Raw genomic sequence first — 22,512 nt, 5'->3', positions numbered from 1 at the left:
CAATAATGCAATGTTTGTGTAAAAATATAACAAGTCTACGTTTGTTAAATACATAATAATGTATATTTCTTATGAGTATATTTTATACTTTTGTGGAAGGAAGTCAACGTTTCGATTAACCAGCTGCAGGTTAAAACATTATATTGTTGTGAACACCAGCGTTGTGTTCCGGGAATGTTGTCTCGTTTTGCTGATATCACCAACGGAATACAGATAGTTCAGTTTGATTCATCCAAAGCCTCAGCTGAGGTCACGCCTCGCTGATTATCTATCTCCTTCTTTTACAAAATCTTACAAACTCTCTCATAAAACTTAGAACAGTGGACATGAGACAAAGAGCAGTATAGCTAGTTTGATATCCATTAGCCAATGCGCATTAACAGGCGATATAGTCTTCGGAATAGATATCGGTTCAAATATATTAATTTTAGAAATAACTGGGTTTCCGAAAATAACTGAAATTACACCGAATGCGTCATGTGCAGTAAATTTGGACATAATCATAATTTTTTCTCTCGCTTCCTCCCTTAACACTGTATATATTCTAAATTTTAACAACGGATGGTTTGATTGAGACTCGTGGATTACATATGAAGTACAAAGTCAAATTAAATCTTGGTTGAAATAAAAACCTCCACATCGTTACATGTTTCGTAAGACCTCTGTACATAAATGTCTGAGGTGGATGAGTTTCTGAAAATTGAGTATCGTGTTTTCTGGCGATATTCGGGCAAATTAATATTGACAATGTTTCTTTAAAATTCTGCCATATAACACTTCACTACTCGTTCAATCAAATCTATTGAGGTGATACAGCAAGACAGTCTGTTCCGGCGCACTCTCGTAAAATCAGTAGGCCCAACTTTGTACATTATTCGAGCATAATTCAAACCATTTTTACCTTGCCCGTACCATCAAAGATGGAAGGGAAAGGTATATTAAGGGAAAAATTGTGTCCGGCGTTGTCGTTGTTGTTGTCGTTGTCGTTGTCGTTGTCGTCGTCGTTAATAATTGTTATTGTGTGCATAATAACTTTACTAATTCTATTCCAAACTTCATCAAACTTGGTCACCTTATTCATCAGTATAAAGTCTTCCCTGAGTTTGAACAACAGATGTCCTGTATGAAAATATCATGCAAAAATTGAGAAAATCTGATAAAATATTTTGACTGTTTTTACTTGACTGATCACTGGTGATACACATCAAAGGTCACTGATCTCAGTGGAAATATGCATTGTTGTATGCGTTCAATGAAGCAAATGATTTATCTTGTAATACTATCCTTGGTAATGTATCTCAGAATCCCATACTGGGTTTCAAAACCAACTCATGGAGAGATTGCACAGTCTGATACACATTTGCAAACCTACCAATAAAATCTTTACAGAAAACAAGATGTCAGAAAATCAATATAAGCACTCCTATGAACTGGGTGCCAAACTTTGATCAAGATCTGAAGCTAATAGAAAATCTGTTTAGTTCAAAGTTATCAAATCAAAAACAATACATAAAAAATACATAAAAAGCAAAACATTTCATCCACATTTTAAAAAGAAAATTGTTCTAAAATATATGTATTCTGTATTTGACAAACAGTTCATTCGACAAATGAAAACTCACAGGAATATGTTTCAGCTATTAGAACAGAATGATAGAGTTTTTATAATACTGGTTTAAAAACGCACTTCAAAGATTGCAGTGTTTGAAGATGTAGATTTTCAGGAGGCAACAGTACTGTTGACTTCTCCCTCCACTGAACACCAACTAACTAGTTAAGGTGATTTGCATATAAAGCAGAGCTTGCAACATGATAGCTATTCATAAAGGGTGTTTTTTTTACTTTTCATATAATACAGTAGTAGTCACACAATGAGGCAGTTCATATTTGTCTCAGTGAATCATTAATTTTTGACAGACACCTGTACAAAATACTTGGATAAAAGCCAGCTAAGATTTTCTGTTATCTTGCATGTTTTATGAATCTGTTCACGTCTAAATGCAGCACTTTTTTTGCGATAAGGCATTTGTTTTTATACTAAAATATCTGAATTACTTTGAAGCTGGAAATTATGTCCCTTAAAATAATTAAACAAATAAGGCACCAATGTTTTTGTAAGATATTTACATCTTTAAAGGACATTCGGTAGACTGATTCCCCACTGTTGGTTCAACCCCAAAACTTGTTTGTACTCAAAATTAATTATGACAATGCATATTTATATTGAAACAAAATATGTTAAAGGGAATTATATTATATAACAAAGGGCAAGGTCACCAGAGTTCAACTATGTTATTAAATCCACTTGTTACAATAAATAATCTAGTTCTTGATAACACAGCCTCTCCTGATTTATGAAAAATTAGTAATATAACTCACATTTATATAAAAAGATGACAAACTTAGTATTAATATTTTAGTTTCAATTTGCATTTAGAAAAGTTCGTCATTGTATTGTTAATGTTATAATATAATAACATTGTAAAATACAATAACGTTGAGGAGAATAAAAACAATTAGGAGGGATTTAAAAAAAAGGACAATATACCAAATATTTTGTTGATTGATTTTGCTGGATTTGTTTGTATACAGTCAACTCTTAACTTATATGCAGAACCGGCTAAAAAAAGCAAAACACACACTCAAAGGATACTGTTTATTTAGAAAATTTACAGTCAAATTAGTTTGAAAAAATACCTTTTTTCTTAAACAGTGCAAATCAATATTATTTACTATTTATTATTTACCATTTATGTCAAACTAATTTTACTTATTTCTGAAATGTTGGGATTAGAATTACAAAATGTCTATGAATCGAAGAAAACAGTGATAATCCGAGTCAACGTGTATTATTGACTTCCACGTGACCGCGTTCTATCCAATCAATTTGAAGGTCTTGCACCTGAGGTATAATAATCATGAATTAATTACATTGAAATTCTCATGTCATTTCATTATTAGATTTTTATCAAGGAATGATTAATTTACTTATTTCTTCTACTATGTCATCAGGGACGTGGGTTCAGTTGGATATCACTCTTTTTCCGCGTCTTTTGCAGGAGCCAGCAATATTGATTTGGATTATTCTTTAACTGAAATCAGGGAAAAAATTAACTATGACACAGTTACTCGTAACAAGTCTCAAATGTTCAGTTTTCATTGTGAGCTCGAGTGACCCACTGATCATAACATTAAGTTGAATGTGCGGGAAGAGATGATGGTATGTTATTTGGTATGTTATTTCCACGTTAAAGCGGGGGGGGGTCGTCATCTGCGCACGCGCGGCAATTGAGTCCCAAGCGACGATAACAACACATGCTAAAAACGCAAAGGCCCTTGGGTAGACGCTTGTTTGTAAACAATTACACGCTATGGCGATCTGCATGCACAGGTGACGACCCCCCCCACCCCCACCCCCGCTTTAAACCCAATCGGATAGGAAGATATTGAAACTCGTTACTCGATCTTCTACCCCAAAAAATCTAAATATTAAACCTATAGTTTTGCTCGATACAGGCACATTGAGGAGTTTGATAGCGACGCTAATGGCGGTCCGAATCAAACTTTTAAGCATAAGTTCTAACATTTCCCCTAGTTATACAGCATCGAACATTTTTGTCAATCTAGAATCCCTTTGAAGCCATTAGAAATCTGTTTGAACTGGTCGAATATTCCTAAAAAAGGGATGTTTCAAATATCACCATGGTGGTGTTTGTGTTCATTGTGAATAAAATTATATTCCCAATCTAAACCCGAATGTAACAGTGTTACAATACTCTCAGTAATTATCTGAGACAGCTTTTATAGAACAAAAAATAGCACCTGTGGCACAACACCCAACTCACCCACTTATATGGGTTCCAATGATTGAGCATGTACCATGGCTACAGTTGATACATATGCATCTTTTCTTGAAATATATGTGGAAGTATGTTCAGCACCCGTCCACACAATTATTATGATTTTGTACTTTCTGGGTGTTATAGTAAAATCATTCGCAACCCTTACACATTTGCTATCATTCCTTGGTATAGAATTCAACACACAGTGAGACTTTGTAAGGCCATTGCTTGCACATCAAAGTCAGATAAATGACTTGCATGCTATGCTCAAAATCAATAGTGAAGTTGAGGAACGAGCAAATGTGCAAATGACTGTAAAAAGTTGTTTCCCAATCAGAATACGCCCAGTTTAGATGTTGTTAATATGTTCTTAGCAGTAAGAGTCATTACTTTGATTACATACACCATTAACCTTACAAGACGAGACCCCGAGTGGTGGCCAGACATAATAAGGAATTTGATTCGTGATTGATCAGTATATCAGTATATCAGTATATCAGTAAACTTGGTCATGGACACCTGAAAAGTAGAACAAGGTGCCCAACTCATGGACTTGAAATTTGAGGGGGTGGTACCATGGGATATATTTATTTGACTCAAGCAGAAAATTCAAAACTGTATCGATGTGTGACATCATCCTCTGGATCTATAAGCATAAGCAAAATACGTAATGACTGTATCTTGGTGAACTTGGGCGCATATGCGTTTCCATTATTCCTACTGATTCGTGCACTACTGGGGAAAGAAGCAGCTACATCAAACGTGATAATTTCAGTGATGATCCGTAATTGTGAATGTGGTTTCCACTCCAACTGCCACATCTAGTAGCAAAGCTGATATGCTTACCAGATGACAGAACTCGCCTCTCAGGCGTGACTTTGTATGCTCAAATTTCCCATCGAAATCTTTCTATCAATAAGGTGTAAAGTGAGTATCAAATTCATAGAAGGGACAATTTGAAATTTTACATATTGAAGCCTTATTTACAACACCTCCTCCCGTCATCTGCGCATGCGTCAGATGGCCATAGCGTGTCATTGTTTACAAACAAGCGTCTACCCATGAGCCTTTGCGTTTTAGCGTGTGTTGTTATCGTCGCTTGGGACTCAATTCCCGCGCGTGCGTAGGGGACGACCCTTCCGCTATAATTTTTCGCAGTCTATGAAAAACGAATTCTATAAGACCTGGTTTGGTCTGCTGTTGGGTGCAAACCTCTCAATAAACTGGTGATGTAAGTAATGCCCAAGAACTTCATTGATTGGGTGTAATTACGGCTTCACTATGTAATATGTAAAATTATTTGATAATTTGGGTATTTTTTGTATTTGTTATGTGATGTGTCATGGCTGTAAGAATACATAAATGAACATAAAAACTCACTTTTATATATGACTGGACTGGTTTCATGAATACTGTATCAAAGCCCATTGATATTTTTTCTTCTTTTTCAACTAGTATAGAAACACTCTGAAACACTGCACTGTATTGGTTTGGTGTACGATATATAGTCGGATTGTCCCCAACGTGAAGATTACCTAAAAAGTATAAAGACTATTATTATATATACGTATATTTTAATTAATACATAATTTGAAATAATTGAAAATTCTGAAAATTTATTCCTCTATAAGCAATTTAAAGTCGAAGTTTACATGAGCTACATATACAAGGCATGTTATATAGATGTCTGTACCTCCTGGATGGAAGCAAGATTCCCTGAAAAAGAAAAATCCGTCTTCTTTCAGCCAAGATAAAATATTGATAGCTAATTTATAAACATCACCATCTGCCAAATACATCAACAACCAGTTAGAAAATATGAGATCAGCCCTATATAAAAAGGAACACAAAACTGTCAACAAACAAAAGTTATATAATATATTTTTCTTCTCAGTTTTATTAAGTCAACTTTATAAAATAAAGTTGTGTCTACCATCAAATGGTGATATCAAATACATTGTGACATTGACTGTCCACGAAACGATGTCAAAATTAAATTTGCATAAGTCAATAGAGCTTGGAAAAGTGTAAATCATATTACTTTTTAGTGTGACATCGATGCTACATGTGGGATGTGATCCCACTTTTAAATATGACTGAACATAACATTTATTTATTTAGCAACATCTTGCCTTGACTCGGAGAGTTCCAAGTTGGTGACATCATTCAGTATGAAATCTATATGTTTGTGGTGACCATTCAACTGTTTGTTCTTCTCAAGAAATGTGTCCACGAACTCAACAGCTGTAACATGTCTAGCTGTCCGCGCAAATACACCGGTAAAACGGCTGAAATTAAAGTACAATGTTAAAAAAAATGATAAATGAATGCAATAATTGGGTTTGAGTATAATATGTCTGACATCAGTTTATTTGTGTAAATAAATGATACTTACCCAATACCAGCGCCTAATTCAACCACATCCATGCCAACACATGGTGGTAACATGGAGAGTATTTCAGGTTGTTCGTCCACTGTTAAAACATTAGCTTCTGTGTCCAACATCATATTTTCCAAGGTTGGGTCATTGCTGTGGTTTGCCCAGTACTTTCTCATTTGCAGACGAGTATTATCAACTGTATCAGATCCTGAAGATTCTATAATGAGTAATAAAGTGTCATTGCATTTCATATCTTCCTTCGTGCAACTTTTCAACTATGTCCAAAATTTCGAGTTACTAAAACTAAAATCTGATATAATTGTCATGTTCATAACTTGTATGACGAGAAACAAAATATTATACATTAATGTTTTTAAAAAAACGCTCTCAGTCACGGATTCTGAATACTAATCAGAGATGTTGTAGTCATTCGTGCTGCACCTGGCGGCGTCACTAACGGATATTTGCCTAGCAACACAAAAAGCATCTATATGCACTACCAATTACTTCATTTGTTTAGGATTCCAAGTATTTTTTGTTTATCTTATAATGGGATTGTAAGTTATACGCAGATTGTCACTGTTCAAGAACTACGAAGTCCCCAAAATATTACATTATCCATTCAACATACATTATGCCTGTGGACTCGCGTTACATAGTGGTGTAGTGAATGTGAAGACACATTGAAATTGGCGTGAAATTCACATTTTCATGAGAACTAGATAAATCTGTATTTTGAGAACTATATAGCCCATATGTACTCAGGAGGAAGTTTCTTGCTGTTGAAAGGGCATTCACCTTTCCTTCACCATATTTCTCTATAAGAAAAGTGTAAAAATATTCCTATGTGTAAAAAAGAATATAAACCAAACGCAGAATCTTTGTATGTTTTATTGAAGGTTGTTTTTTTATTCCACATTTATCCAATAAATTAATTATTTGAGTGACAGTGTATTCGAATTAAAAACCAAGTCATTTTAGACCGCCAATAAGCCCTGTGTGTATTCTATTTACTTACAGGGCGGCAGTCGTCGCGCCGCTTCCTGTTCGATATGAGACTCATAGCGACGTATACAATGCGTGTAAAATACATTGTTTAAATGTTGTGGTAAATGTGTTCATGTGGGATACATTCAGTACAACACTCTTGCCAAAACGTTGTATCATAGTACACACATCGGTTTCACCCAGAATGTAATCGTACAGACCTCCGACAAATAAATGTGTGTGTATGTTTATTGACACTAATTATTAGTTCAACAAATCAAAATAGTCACAGTTTAGTGTAGAAAAAAATAGAATTTCAGGTATGGATTATAAACGATTACGATTATGTGTACATATTAAATCGTAGTAAGTGAATTTTCAAGTAAGTCTCATGTATTCTCTTGTTGATCTTTTCTTGGTGTGTTTGTTTATGCTGCCTTAGTTGTCGAATGTCCACAGCGATTATAACATAATTTTCACATCTGTAATTAAAGTAGTAATATTTACGCGTTTCATAAGAACTTTATTTTACTTTCTAAAAAAATTCTGGTGCAGCATTAATGTGCTCAATGATGTGTGTTCTCATTTCCGAAGTGTTTATAACTGGTACGACAGCTGGGAAATGTACTGATTATCTGATTGAAATTTACAGCTCTGAGTGACAGTAGTAGGGCGTCAGGAATTAGGCATGTCTAACTATTGAGAATAATTATTAGCAATTTAATGTTGACTGACTGTGTATTGCGCATGCGTGGTAATATCCAACGCATAAAACATGTTTTGTGAAGAGATCTTCTAAATCAGTCAATTGCTGTGAGAAACTTCGATCTACAGACGTAGAATGGAAAACGCCAAGATGCAGTTTACAATTGCAAGTCACACAGAATAAAGACGAGTGTGCACTCTCGCTAATTATACATAAGACATGTATAAATAGCAAATATTAATTATTATTTTATGTTGTCAAAGTGAATTTTCATCTCCGTGTTAACGAACTGGGAACTATAAATAAATAAATAATTTGTTGTCCATGTATAGTTTGCTTTGAGTTGTTATCTACAAGTCGAATATGTATATGACCTTTGACTTCAAAGTAAGGATGGCAATGAAATACTGAAATAGCGCTTTTGCCGTATACTGGTATCCTCGGGGGCGGACATCCGGGCGTTTCTCACCGCTTGGCAACCCTGGCGGTGAAAATAAAGGCCAAAAACTCGCAGAAAACGGTACTTTGGGATGGTTGTTGAGACCCCCCTGAACAGTGTAACAAGATTAGCCCATGTGTGTAACATAAGTAAATTTGGTTGTTCAGGATTACTTCAAAGTTGAGTTTGTGTTGTTTTCTCGAATTTTCACCGGCTCGACCGGCGTTCCACAGCAGCGCACACAGAGCCCATAGAAATACATGTACAGTGGTGCGCGTCTTAGCAACCTGGAACGTCTTGTGACGTAGCTCCGCCCCCGAGGACGTAAAGTATTCCCTCAACGAACACTTGATATTATCTGATGTGAATGGCGCCCTACAGTGTTGAATGTGTGTTAATGTTTGAGGCCATGACGAAATGTTGAATAATAGTACATATTTGGATAGGGTTTATTCAAAAAGCATTCTTTATATTAAAACTCTGTAAGACAGTATGCTTGGATTATCTTTTGTTAAAATATTTCAAATTAACACTTTCAATTTTAAAGAGCATGTCTTGTTCATTAACGTGGAAAACGTATAATAACAAGTTTATTACTATTGAAACCTAGTCATTCTCATCTTCAATAGGTTCCTACAAACCTGTACTGATTATAGAGAATACAGTATATTTTAGCAACTGGAAATGTGCATCACAGCTTTTGTCAGCCATGAAATTACCGGTTGGGCAAAGATGTTCACAAATGAATGTCTATACTCACCATGTAGAAGGCTATACTTGTTTTCCGTGTGTTCCATTGTAACTATACAGCTGTTTCAGTATTCACTTTTAATTCTCCAGTCCACGACACATCTCCAGTTATGTTAATTTCACTGTTTCAATTTCGAAAGTAACAAACATCTGGTTCTACTAACTCTTCTACGTTTGAGGATTATGTTTATTTTTGGAACCATTTATGCATATTCATGAAATCATTAATCGTGATAACACGGTTAATAATAATGAAATTAGAATCAATGAATTCGTGGTCTGTATATATTTATTAGTCCCCGAAAACGGGGACTTTATAATTCGGTCCGTGCGTCCGTGCGGAGTCATATCTCAGAATCCCTTGGACCGATTTCGTTCATTCTTTGCATGTGCCTAGTACTTTATGTGGGACATATGCACATGCAGTGGTTTAGCGATTTGATTCAACATGGCCGACTGGCAGCCATCTTGTTTTTAGAAAATGTTGTATTTTGCACATGCTTTGTCAGTTTTCATTCAAACTTGGTACATAAATTATACCTATTAGGATACATGTCCATGACGATTTATTTCACAATTGGATCGAAGATGGCCGACCGGCAGCCATCTTGTTTTTTGAAAATGTTGTCTTTTTGGACATGCTTTGTCAGTTTTCATTCAAATTTAGTACATAGATCATACATGTTAGGATACATGTCCCCGACCGTCCGTGAGTTCCTGAGTCTGTCCGTCCATCCGTGTATCAGTCTGTCCAGAGTCATATTTCAGAATCCTGTGGACCGATTCCGTTCATTATTTGCATGTGCCTAGTACCTTATGTGGGACATATGCACATACAGTGGTTTAGTGATTCGATTCAAAATGGCCGACTGGCAGCCATCTTGTTTTTTAAAAATGTTGTATTTTGGACATGCTTTGTCAGTTGTCATTCAAACTTGGTACACAGATTATACATGTTAGGATACATGTCCATGACGATTTATTACGCAATTGAACCAAAGATGGTCGACTGGCAGGCATCTTGTTTGTTTTTTTATGTTGTATCTTGGACGTACTCTGTCAGTTTTCATTCATATTTGGCACATCATACATATCAGTGTGTTTCATAATCAGATCAAAGATGGCCGAATAACGGCTGTTTTTATTTTTGGCCATATTACTACTACACGGAACACGTGTTTTGATGTATTCTGTTGTATACGCCACTTGGAACTCAAGTTTCAAGGACACGCTCGCGACAACCCCCTCCGCTTTAATATGACGAGCACAAAGAGAACTTTCAAAAACGGGAACTGTGTCATTTTCAATGACTTGTTGCATTTTGATTTGTCATCCATGATTTCAACATTATGTCTACAAACTTGCAGGGGCTGCCATGAGAGAGTCCCATAAATGGTCATGTCACTCATACATAATCTCAAATGTTGTTTTCCTGAACTGAACTGTCCTGTTTAGATAATTAAAATTACCAAAGTAACTACCAAATAATAATATAGAACTGTCAATCGTTGTTAAAAGTGGGGAATCAGCCCGGGGGCAATACATAGAACCTGCCTAATGGGGACGTGCCCCTAAATGGGTCTCGTTTTTTACTCCCATGTGCGAAGCACAAAATGGGAGTCTTTGCGGTTAGTGTGTTTGTGTGTGTGCGTGTGTGTGTATGTGTGTCCGTCTGTTCCACTGATATCTCAAGAATCATACATCAGTTTTTGATGAAACTTGGTGCATAAATGCTCTGGGCTAATGCGCAGATTTGATTAGGTTTTGGTGAAATTTCATGCATATTAATTACCTAATTTGCATGATAATAAGCTAATTTTTAGCTGTTCCATGACTGTTCCATTGATATCTACAGAACCACTGATTGCATTTTGATGAAACTTGGTACATGGATGCTCTGAACTAATGCTTGGTTTTGATTAGTTTTTGGGAAAAATTACCTAATTACTAATTACCTAATTTGCATAATGATTAGTCAATTTTCGGTTTTTCCACTGATATCTTAAGAACTAATCATCACATTTCAATGAAACTTGGTACATAGATGTCATAGGACACTGCACAGACCTGATAGTTGTTTGGGTAATGTCAGTGCATATTAATTACCTAATTTGCATAATTAATTAATTTTCAGCTTTTGATGTTTCAAGAAGTATGCATTACATTTCAATGAAACTTGGTACATAGATACTCAAGGACTATGCAGAGATTGATTCTTTTGGGATAAATATTTGTGCATATTAATTACCTAATTTGTATAATTAGTTAATTTTCAGCTTTCCCACAGATATCTCAAGTACTAATTATCACATTGCAATGAAGCTTGGTACATAGATCCTTTAGGACAATAGACAGACCTGGGTAATTGTGGGTTAAAATCTGTATATATTAATTACTAATTTACATAATTAACCACTTTTAAGCTATCACACTGATATATAAAGTACTAATTATTCCATTTCAATAAAACTTAGTACAAAGATGCTCTAGGACAATGTACAAACCTGATTAGTTTGGTGTTAAAATCTGTTTATATTAATTCCCTAAATAGCATAATAATTCAAAATTTTTCTGGGTTCCAATCACATTTCAATAAAACTTGATACATAGATGGTCTGTTACATTGCGCAGACCTCGTTAGTTTTACATTCAAATCTGTTCATATTAATTTTCTGATTTGCATTATTAGTTTTCAGATTTTTCATCACTATCTCAATCAAGTACAAGTAATTTCGAAATATTGTTAATGTGTCTCCAATACTCTCAGCACATGGGAGTTCGGTCTTATTTCTGGTCAAGATATGTATAAATATCGATAATATTTTTCCTATTTGGGATACTCATAGGTCCGTGTATAAGCGAATATCTCCACCTCATATCCATATATACATCAACCCGGAAATTAAACAAGGAAATCAACATTTGGGTTAATATTATGCTCTTATATAAGTGACAGAGGTGCCTCTATGGTCAAAATATGTATTTTAATAAATCAATATACAATGCAACTGTTGGCTAACAAGTGCTTCTATTGGAGATGCTCTTTTAATAGAGCAAATACGGTAACTGTTTTATTTGGAATAAACAGTGATGGCAGAAATAGTACTTTGATATAAATATGGGTATAGATTTTGCCACTATCGATGTATAAAAACGGTCACACTTTTGAGCACTCAGGGGCACCTCCCTACCCAGCTATCTATCAACTTCTCCCGGGGGAATCAATTGATGTTGCGTCCTAGGAAATTTATTTGTCCCTAGGTAATAAGCGAAATACTAGGTTCTGCCGTTAAGATCTGTATTTGCTACCAGCAGATTCTGCGCTTTGCATAATAAACAGTGGAATAAACAGTGATGACAGGAATAGTACTTTGGTATAAATATAGGTATAGATTTTGCCACTATCCAGGTATAAAATGGTCACACTTTTGAGCACTCAGGGGCACCTCCCTACCCAGCTATGTATCAACTGCCCCCGGGGGAATCAGTTGATGTTGGGTCTTAGGAAATTTATTTGTCCAAGGAAAGTTTGTTTCGGTCACCCCTCCAAACTAACCCTTGACAAATTGAACCACTACAGTGTGTATTTAATGAGCGCCCTTGACGACAGGAAGGGGAGATGCGACAAAAATATACAATCAGCTATGTTGTATCAAAATACAGTAGAGCAGTTTTTAATGGCAGCCTACGCAGTTTTTCAAGATAAAAAGCTTCAGCGATCACCAAAACCATGCAATTGAGGCATTACAAGATGAATAAACTAGTTTTTTGCAACGAGGACAGTGAAAATCACGGTAATTGTGCAACAGTTCAACTCTTGAATAATCGAGTAGAGCTTTTGAAATTTTCTTCCAGAGTTGACAGAGCTGACGAAGTATGCCACAAACAGCCTGCAACGTTGGCATAAACAATTGTGGAACTTGGTGGAAAAATGCTGCGCCGTTTTTTTTTTTTTTTTTTTGGAGTAACTGTGCTACGTATCGCCATTTCCGACACTTTGTTCTTTAGGTTACACATCGTTTGAGAGGGCGCTTTTCCAACTTGAGCATCATAATATAAAATACGCGTTTACCCAGGCTGATCCCGCTCGGGTTGGTGGAGTCGGCGATGAGTCAATGCCAACAAACCGTGCGATTCGGACGATTGTAATGGAATTTCGTCTTAACATAACCCCGAAATCTTCTGTCAGAACACTTGTATGCATAAACTTAAACAAAACACTTAATAAGTCATTTTAATCGTCATATTCAAACTCCATTTACACCTTACGAATCAATGGCGACCATTTCTATACTATCATCATCTATCAGTCGACCAGCAGAAAACTTTAGAGAGCGAACGTTATGGAGATAAAAACAAGATACGAACACATGCAGTTGTTTGTCTGGCAGAGTAAACGGTAAAAATGGCATAGGTGATAATGTCACAGGGGAAATGGTCTAGGCGTTAATAATGGCACCTTGTTTTGTTTTGTGTTTCCTATTGGCACCTATAATCAACTTTATCAAGACAGATCCGACGCCATCCACTACTTTTTGGCCAGTATTTGTGTTTTATTTTTATATATTGTTATTTACGTTTCAAGAAGGATCAAGTATGAGTTACAGTATCTTGAATTTACATCATGTAATATACGGCACCAGGGAACACCATTTGTTGTAATGTCTCATAGTATTGTTTCGTTTTGCCCATAAAGCTTTCTATTATGTGATAGATTCAGAAGATGAATATACTTATGTAAATGCATTTTAGCAACATAAACGCGTTTTGTTACCAGTAGGCAGATAAAATTGACTTGCCTGCAATATTCTGGATATCCAAAGATCATGCACAGTTTACTAGGGTATGTTGCCAGTTGCACTGGTATTCCCAGCGTAAATAGTAAATCTTACAGTTATTGAAAAGATGTACATGATCTTCAATACTACGCTTGCTTCTAGATCTAGCGAGGACTTGACCCACTAGCTCCTGCTTCAAACCCTTCTTTTTCACATTGTCAGCGTTTGTGTTTTGTATTATCAGCTTTATTCTGTCTACTTGTGGATTGTGTTTTAGATCCCCAGGAATTACCCGAATTATTCCAATCCATGTATGTTTATCTATCATTGCCTTTCTGTTCATAGTCCCCCATGGTTTGAATCTTACATTTTATTTTGATATGCATTACATTCCGAGTGCATTAAATGTTTGCTGATAGAAGGATTTTCAGATCCACCTCATCGTGTGTAATATCGGTTTTACTGTTGATTTCAACGTTAAATACAATAGTAACAAGAGAACTGGTAATGGTTGTAGAACCATAACTGCCTCAGTTCAAAGACTGTTATGTAATATAAGGGAATGTAAAGGGAAATGTATTGTAGTGTTACCTCTGTGTAATTTACAGTATATCTGCATTACCATTCACTGTTAAGGACAATGTGGAGTTCTGGTAGAAGCAAGGCTGGGCAAATTTTGCAAAAACAAATAGTTAGTTAGAATTACCAGGCACGCAATCGACACATTGATATCGAAATATGGATGATAAACGGCAAATGATATTTCTAGAGATATAGTTGGAATTGAAGCAAGGAAGTGGCCTATTATCCCATGAAACATACTCGCGCATATCCGTACATATCACCCTGTCTTAACGTGTGTATGTGGGGGGGGGGGGCATGTACCCAATCATAATAACTGGAAATGGTTTCAGAACGGAAAAGTGTTTTATTACTGTAAATAATTATGAACAATAAAACCTGAAATTTAGAAAAACTATAGACAATAAATAATGAAAATCTGTGATTTGCTGTACAGTTTCTAGAAAATTATTACAAGTCTCAGAAGTATTTAGACAGCTCGCTAGCGAATTGGCAAACTGTTTGAGATGCTGAATTGTTCGAGTTACGGACATCGAGTTACGAAAACATCGTGTTACAAAAATGACCACGCCCATATTTTTGAAACCACGCCCAAATTGTAACTCGATATTCAATCATTATTAACAGTTAAAAGAACTTCGAGTTACGGGTAACATACATTTTGGTTTGTGTTGCACGTCCACATTCAGTAACTTTCAATTTTTTTTAACTTTAATTAGCAGTTATTCAAATTCGAGTTGGTAACTCATGTGCGTGTCTGTAATGTCGCAACAATGTTACTGTTATTATTGCAACAAAACGCGCCAAAATCGAGTAATGTGAAGATTGAAAATATGTTTGCCTGATTTCACACGTTGAACTAGTGACATGGAAGACATTCGTGGTTTTTTTAATTTACAATGAATCGTTATATAATAAAAGAGAGAGAGTCTGAGATGATGAAAATATGGAATGACGCCGATGAGGAGGTATCTCGACTCTGGCCTCTGTAAAGTTATGAAGATGTACAGGGACTAAGCCCAAAAGTTGAAACAAACAATCTCATTGCGTGGTAAAAAATGAAAGACAGTATCTGGATGAACAATAACTACAATCTACGTTGCTTACTGTTAATTACAATTCGAGTTAAAAAAATTAGAAAGTTAAACAAAACAAAAAATATATGTTGCCCGTTACTCGAAGTTTGGTTAACTGTTATTTAAAGTTCCAAATGTATGGTGCCCGTAACTCGAAGTTCTGTTAACTGTTAATTGAAAGCGTGGTGGTCGTATTTTACACGCGTTGTATAGTCGCTATGAGTCCCATATCGAACAGGACGCAACACGACGACTGTCACACTTGTTACAATTACCTGTTACAATTTGGACGTGGTTTCACCAAAGTGGGCGTGGTTTCAAAAACATGGGCGTGGTCATTTCTGTAACTCAATGTTTTCGTAACTCGCTGTTCGTAATCGATGTCCTGATGGCTACCTCCAAAATGACGAATGAGGTTGAATATTATTAGCGGTTGGATGTGAAAATTTATTTTCTCCTTCTTTTTGGGAAACTGTTTCTCAACTTTTCTCTTTATTCAAACCGCGTAAAAGCTTTTTATATCACCTAAGCAATGTGGACTCGCCCCGAGTAGACGCGACTACAAATCGGCGCCAGCGAGATTCGAAAGCCAAGCAGTTAGCCAATTCGCTAGCGAGTTTGAAAATTGGCTGCCCCAATACTTCTGAGATTTGCTGTAACAGAACCATAACATTTACAAGATAAACGTTTTGTTTACTAGAAGGAAATGTCTTTTGGCAGCATTTCTTGTATTAATTTTCATTGCACAAAAAAGCAGCAAATACTCTTACTGAAGCACAGAATTTGCATGTTTGTTTTTTCCGGCCATTCACGCAAACTGCAAATCAAGTCTTTTACTGCATCCATAGTTGTTGTCACTTTGCAGCCGCAATGATGAATGCATTGTGGCGTATTTTGACCCCCGGAATTTGACCTTGCATTCTAGCTACATTTACCTCCCTTTCATACCAGTTCAATTTCTTTTCATTATTTCATCCAGATTCCATGACCAACCTTTATTTCACAGTCACTCTAGTTTTCACTTTTCTAAAATTATTTTATTGATCAAAAGAATTTTCACTCCCATCATGCAATCTCCCATAGTACTTCCGCAGACACAGATGCGATCGCCAACATAACTACAAATAACCTCGCTCTCAGGAGCTGAGGAATAAAACCAGTTCAATTTCTTTTCATTATTTCATCCAGATTCCATGATATTTAATATTTAAAAGCAACCTTTATTTCACAGTCACTCTAGTTTTCACTTTTGTAAAAATTATTTTACTAATCAAAAGGCTTTTCACTCCCATCATGCAATCTCCCATAGTACTTCCACAGACACAGCGGCGATTGCCAACATAACTACAAATAACCTCGCTCTCAGGAGCTGAGGAATAAAAAGGTATAAATCAAAAGAGTAAAACACACTGATTAAGTACAATGATTATAATGTCTCAAACATCAACGGTTATGAATCTAAAAACAAGGGAAAGGCTACCAATCGACTCGCTTTTCTCAAACAGTCCGTCGAGGGTAACCCTTTGCTGCACTGTCTTCGTTACTAAGGTTACAAACTCTATATCAAAAGGTCAAAAAAACTAAGGCGTGGCGGTGTAACTAAGCGATCGGCCAATCGCGGCCGTCGACAGCACGATCACGTGATTACCAGGGATGCGTCTCTCGGTTAAAACATTGCAACGCGGTCACTAATAAACAATGAATAAACAAGCTATTAATCAAACTCCTGTCAATACGCTTATAAACTTCAACTGAACTCACAAGTCGTTAATCTAACCCTCTGGCAAAAAAGACGGGGAAAGGCTAAAACGATAGACACTACTAAGTTACATATAATCCGGTCAATCAATGTTTTCGTAACTCGCTGTTCGTAATCGATGTCCTGATGGCTACCTCCAAAATGACGAATGAGGTTGAATATTATTAGCGGTTGGATGTGAAAATTTATTTTCTCCTTCTTTTTGGGAAACTGTTTCTCAACTTTTCTCTTTATTCAAACCGCGTAAAAGCTTTTTATATCACCTAAGCAATGTGGACTCGCCCCGAGTAGACGCGACTACAAATCGGCGCCAGCGAGATTCGAAAGCCAAGCAGTTAGCCAATTCGCTAGCGAGTTTGAAAATTGGCTGCCCCAATACTTCTGAGATTTGCTGTAACAGAACCATAACATTTACAAGATAAACGTTTTGTTTACTAGAAGGAAATGTCTTTTGGCAGCATTTCTTGTATTAATTTTCATTGCACAAAAAAGCAGCAAATACTCTTACTGAAGCACAGAATTTGCATGTTTGTTTTTTCCGGCCATTCACGCAAACTGCAAATCAAGTCTTTTACTGCATCCATAGTTGTTGTCACTTTGCAGCCGCAATGATGAATGCATTGTGGCGTATTTTGACCCCCGGAATTTGACCTTGCATTCTAGCTACATTTACCTCCCTTTCATACCAGTTCAATTTCTTTTCATTATTTCATCCAGATTCCATGACCAACCTTTATTTCACAGTCACTCTAGTTTTCACTTTTCTAAAATTATTTTATTGATCAAAAGAATTTTCACTCCCATCATGCAATCTCCCATAGTACTTCCGCAGACACAGATGCGATCGCCAACATAACTACAAATAACCTCGCTCTCAGGAGCTGAGGAATAAAACCAGTTCAATTTCTTTTCATTATTTCATCCAGATTCCATGATATTTAATATTTAAAAGCAACCTTTATTTCACAGTCACTCTAGTTTTCACTTTTGTAAAAATTATTTTACTAATCAAAAGGCTTTTCACTCCCATCATGCAATCTCCCATAGTACTTCCACAGACACAGTGGCGATTGCCAACATAACTACAAATAACCTCGCTCTCAGGAGCTGAGGAATAAAAAGGTATAAATCAAAAGAGTAAAACACACTGATTAAGTACAATGATTATAATGTCTCAAACATCAACGGTTATGAATCTAAAAACAAGGGAAAGGCTACCAATCGACTCGCTTTTCTCAAACAGTCCGCCGAGGGTAACCCTTCGCTGCACTGTCTTCGTTACTAAGGTTACAAACTCTATATCAAAAGGTCAAAAAAACTAAGGCGTGGCGGTGTAACTAAGCGATCGGCCAATCGCGGCCGTCGACAGCACGATCACGTGATTACCAGGGATGCGTCTCTCGGTTAAAACATTGCAACGCGGTCACTAATAAACAATGAATAAACAAGCTATTAATCAAACTCCTGTCAATACGCTTATAAACTTCAACTGAACTCACAAGTCGTTAATCTAACCCTCTGGCAAAAAAGACGGGGAAAGGCTAAAACGATAGACACTACTAAGTTACATATAATCCGGTCAATCAATGTTTTCGTAACTCGCTGTTCGTAATCGATGTCCTGATGGCTACCTCCAAAATGACGAATGAGGTTGAATATTATTAGCGGTTGGATGTGAAAATTTATTTTCTCCTTCTTTTTGGGAAACTGTTTCTCAACTTTTCTCTTTATTCAAACCGCGTAAAAGCTTTTTATATCACCTAAGCAATGTGGACTCGCCCCGAGTAGACGCGACTACAAATCGGCGCCAGCGAGATTCGAAAGCCAAGCAGTTAGCCAATTCGCTAGCGAGTTTGAAAATTGGCTGCCCCAATACTTCTGAGATTTGCTGTAACAGAACCATAACATTTACAAGATAAACGTTTTGTTTACTAGAAGGAAATGTCTTTTGGCAGCATTTCTTGTATTAATTTTCATTGCACAAAAAAGCAGCAAATACTCTTACTGAAGCACAGAATTTGCATGTTTGTTTTTTCCGGCCATTCACGCAAACTGCAAATCAAGTCTTTTACTGCATCCATAGTTGTTGTCACTTTGCAGCCGCAATGATGAATGCATTGTGGCGTATTTTGACCCCCGGAATTTGACCTTGCATTCTAGCTACATTTACCTCCCTTTCATACCAGTTCAATTTCTTTTCATTATTTCATCCAGATTCCATGACCAACCTTTATTTCACAGTCACTCTAGTTTTCACTTTTCTAAAATTATTTTATTGATCAAAAGAATTTTCACTCCCATCATGCAATCTCCCATAGTACTTCCGCAGACACAGATGCGATCGCCAACATAACTACAAATAACCTCGCTCTCAGGAGCTGAGGAATAAAACCAGTTCAATTTCTTTTCATTATTTCATCCAGATTCCATGATATTTAATATTTAAAAGCAACCTTTATTTCACAGTCACTCTAGTTTTCACTTTTGTAAAAATTATTTTACTAATCAAAAGGCTTTTCACTCCCATCATGCAATCTCCCATAGTACTTCCACAGACACAGTGGCGATTGCCAACATAACTACAAATAACCTCGCTCTCAGGAGCTGAGGAATAAAAAGGTATAAATCAAAAGAGTAAAACACACTGATTAAGTACAATGATTATAATGTCTCAAACATCAACGGTTATGAATCTAAAAACAAGGGAAAGGCTACCAATCGACTCGCTTTTCTCAAACAGTCCGCCGAGGGTAACCCTTCGCTGCACTGTCTTCGTTACTAAGGTTACAAACTCTATATCAAAAGGTCAAAAAAACTAAGGCGTGGCGGTGTAACTAAGCGATCGGCCAATCGCGGCCGTCGACAGCACGATCACGTGATTACCAGGGATGCGTCTCTCGGTTAAAACATTGCAACGCGGTCACTAATAAACAATGAATAAACAAGCTATTAATCAAACTCCTGTCAATACGCTTATAAACTTCAACTGAACTCACAAGTCGTTAATCTAACCCTCTGGCAAAAAAGACGGGGAAAGGCTAAAACGATAGACACTACTAAGTTACATATAATCCGGTCAATCAATGTTTTCGTAACTCGCTGTTCGTAATCGATGTCCTGATGGCTACCTCCAAAATGACGAATGAGGTTGAATATTATTAGCGGTTGGATGTGAAAATTTATTTTCTCCTTCTTTTTGGGAAACTGTTTCTCAACTTTTCTCTTTATTCAAACCGCGTAAAAGCTTTTTATATCACCTAAGCAATGTGGACTCGCCCCGAGTAGACGCGACTACAAATCGGCGCCAGCGAGATTCGAAAGCCAAGCAGTTAGCCAATTCGCTAGCGAGTTTGAAAATTGGCTGCCCCAATACTTCTGAGATTTGCTGTAACAGAACCATAACATTTACAAGATAAACGTTTTGTTTACTAGAAGGAAATGTCTTTTGGCAGCATTTCTTGTATTAATTTTCATTGCACAAAAAAGCAGCAAATACTCTTACTGAAGCACAGAATTTGCATGTTTGTTTTTTCCGGCCATTCACGCAAACTGCAAATCAAGTCTTTTACTGCATCCATAGTTGTTGTCACTTTGCAGCCGCAATGATGAATGCATTGTGGCGTATTTTGACCCCCGGAATTTGACCTTGCATTCTAGCTACATTTACCTCCCTTTCATACCAGTTCAATTTCTTTTCATTATTTCATCCAGATTCCATGACCAACCTTTATTTCACAGTCACTCTAGTTTTCACTTTTCTAAAATTATTTTATTGATCAAAAGAATTTTCACTCCCATCATGCAATCTCCCATAGTACTTCCGCAGACACAGATGCGATCGCCAACATAACTACAAATAACCTCGCTCTCAGGAGCTGAGGAATAAAACCAGTTCAATTTCTTTTCATTATTTCATCCAGATTCCATGATATTTAATATTTAAAAGCAACCTTTATTTCACAGTCACTCTAGTTTTCACTTTTGTAAAAATTATTTTACTAATCAAAAGGTTTTTCACTCCCATCATGCAATCTCCCATAGTACTTCCACAGACACAGCGGCGATTGCCAACATAACTACAAATAACCTCGCTCTCAGGAGCTGAGGAATAAAAAGGTATAAATCAAAAGAGTAAAACACACTGATTAAGTACAATGATTATAATGTCTCAAACATCAACGGTTATGAATCTAAAAACAAGGGAAAGGCTACCAATCGACTCGCTTTTCTCAAACAGTCCGCCGAGGGTAACCCTTCGCTGCACTGTCTTCGTTACTAAGGTTACAAACTCTATATCAAAAGGTCAAAAAAACTAAGGCGTGGCGGTGTAACTAAGCGATCGGCCAATCGCGGCCGTCGACAGCACGATCACGTGATTACCAGGGATGCGTCTCTCGGTTAAAACATTGCAACGCGGTCACTAATAAACAATGAATAAACAAGCTATTAATCAAACTCCTGTCAATACGCTTATAAACTTCAACTGAACTCACAAGTCGTTAATCTAACCCTCTGGCAAAAAAGACGGGGAAAGGCTAAAACGATAGACACTACTAAGTTACATATAATCCGGTCAATCAATGTTTTCGTAACTCGCTGTTCGTAATCGATGTCCTGATGGCTACCTCCAAAATGACGAATGAGGTTGAATATTATTAGCGGTTGGATGTGAAAATTTATTTTCTCCTTCTTTTTGGGAAACTGTTTCTCAACTTTTCTCTTTATTCAAACCGCGTAAAAGCTTTTTATATCACCTAAGCAATGTGGACTCGCCCCGAGTAGACGCGACTACAAATCGGCGCCAGCGAGATTCGAAAGCCAAGCAGTTAGCCAATTCGCTAGCGAGTTTGAAAATTGGCTGCCCCAATACTTCTGAGATTTGCTGTAACAGAACCATAACATTTACAAGATAAACGTTTTGTTTACTAGAAGGAAATGTCTTTTGGCAGCATTTCTTGTATTAATTTTCATTGCACAAAAAAGCAGCAAATACTCTTACTGAAGCACAGAATTTGCATGTTTGTTTTTTCCGGCCATTCACGCAAACTGCAAATCAAGTCTTTTACTGCATCCATAGTTGTTGTCACTTTGCAGCCGCAATGATGAATGCATTGTGGCGTATTTTGACCCCCGGAATTTGACCTTGCATTCTAGCTACATTTACCTCCCTTTCATACCAGTTCAATTTCTTTTCATTATTTCATCCAGATTCC

General features: G+C 36.6%; 1 protein-coding gene across 1 annotated transcript; it reads right to left on the bottom strand.

Annotated features, from left to right (window-relative positions):
• Positions 1 to 5,949: 5,949 nt before the first annotated feature.
• LOC146742189 (uncharacterized) lies at positions 5,950 to 6,312 on the bottom strand. Its single transcript, XM_085500826.1, has 2 exons — positions 6,238 to 6,312; positions 5,950 to 6,130 (listed from the first exon to the last, which is right to left on the bottom strand). Exons 1-2 carry the CDS (start codon positions 6,288 to 6,290, stop codon positions 5,956 to 5,958), a joined length of 228 nt encoding a protein of 75 aa, XP_085356952.1. The 5' UTR covers positions 6,291 to 6,312; the 3' UTR covers positions 5,950 to 5,955.
• Positions 6,313 to 22,512: the final 16,200 nt, after the last annotated feature.

The sequence above is a fragment of the Saccoglossus kowalevskii genome, chromosome 6 (genome assembly GCF_978046115.1).
Source record: "Saccoglossus kowalevskii chromosome 6, keSacKowa6.1, whole genome shotgun sequence".
NCBI classification, from domain to species: Eukaryota; Metazoa; Hemichordata; class Enteropneusta; family Harrimaniidae; genus Saccoglossus; species Saccoglossus kowalevskii.
The sequence above is the reverse complement of the archived record's forward strand: the minus strand, read 5'-3'. Positions and strand labels throughout refer to the sequence as shown.

Bases quoted from the DNA above. Each gene is read 5' to 3' on its own strand.
- LOC146742189 (XM_085500826.1), bottom strand. From the start codon at position 6,290: ATGTTACCACCATGTGTTGGCATGGATGTGGTTGAATTAGGCGCTGGT. The intron at 6,131-6,237 runs GTAAGTATCATT...CTTTAATTTCAG, and splicing joins GAATTAGGCGCTGGTATTGG to CCGTTTTACCGGTGTATTTG.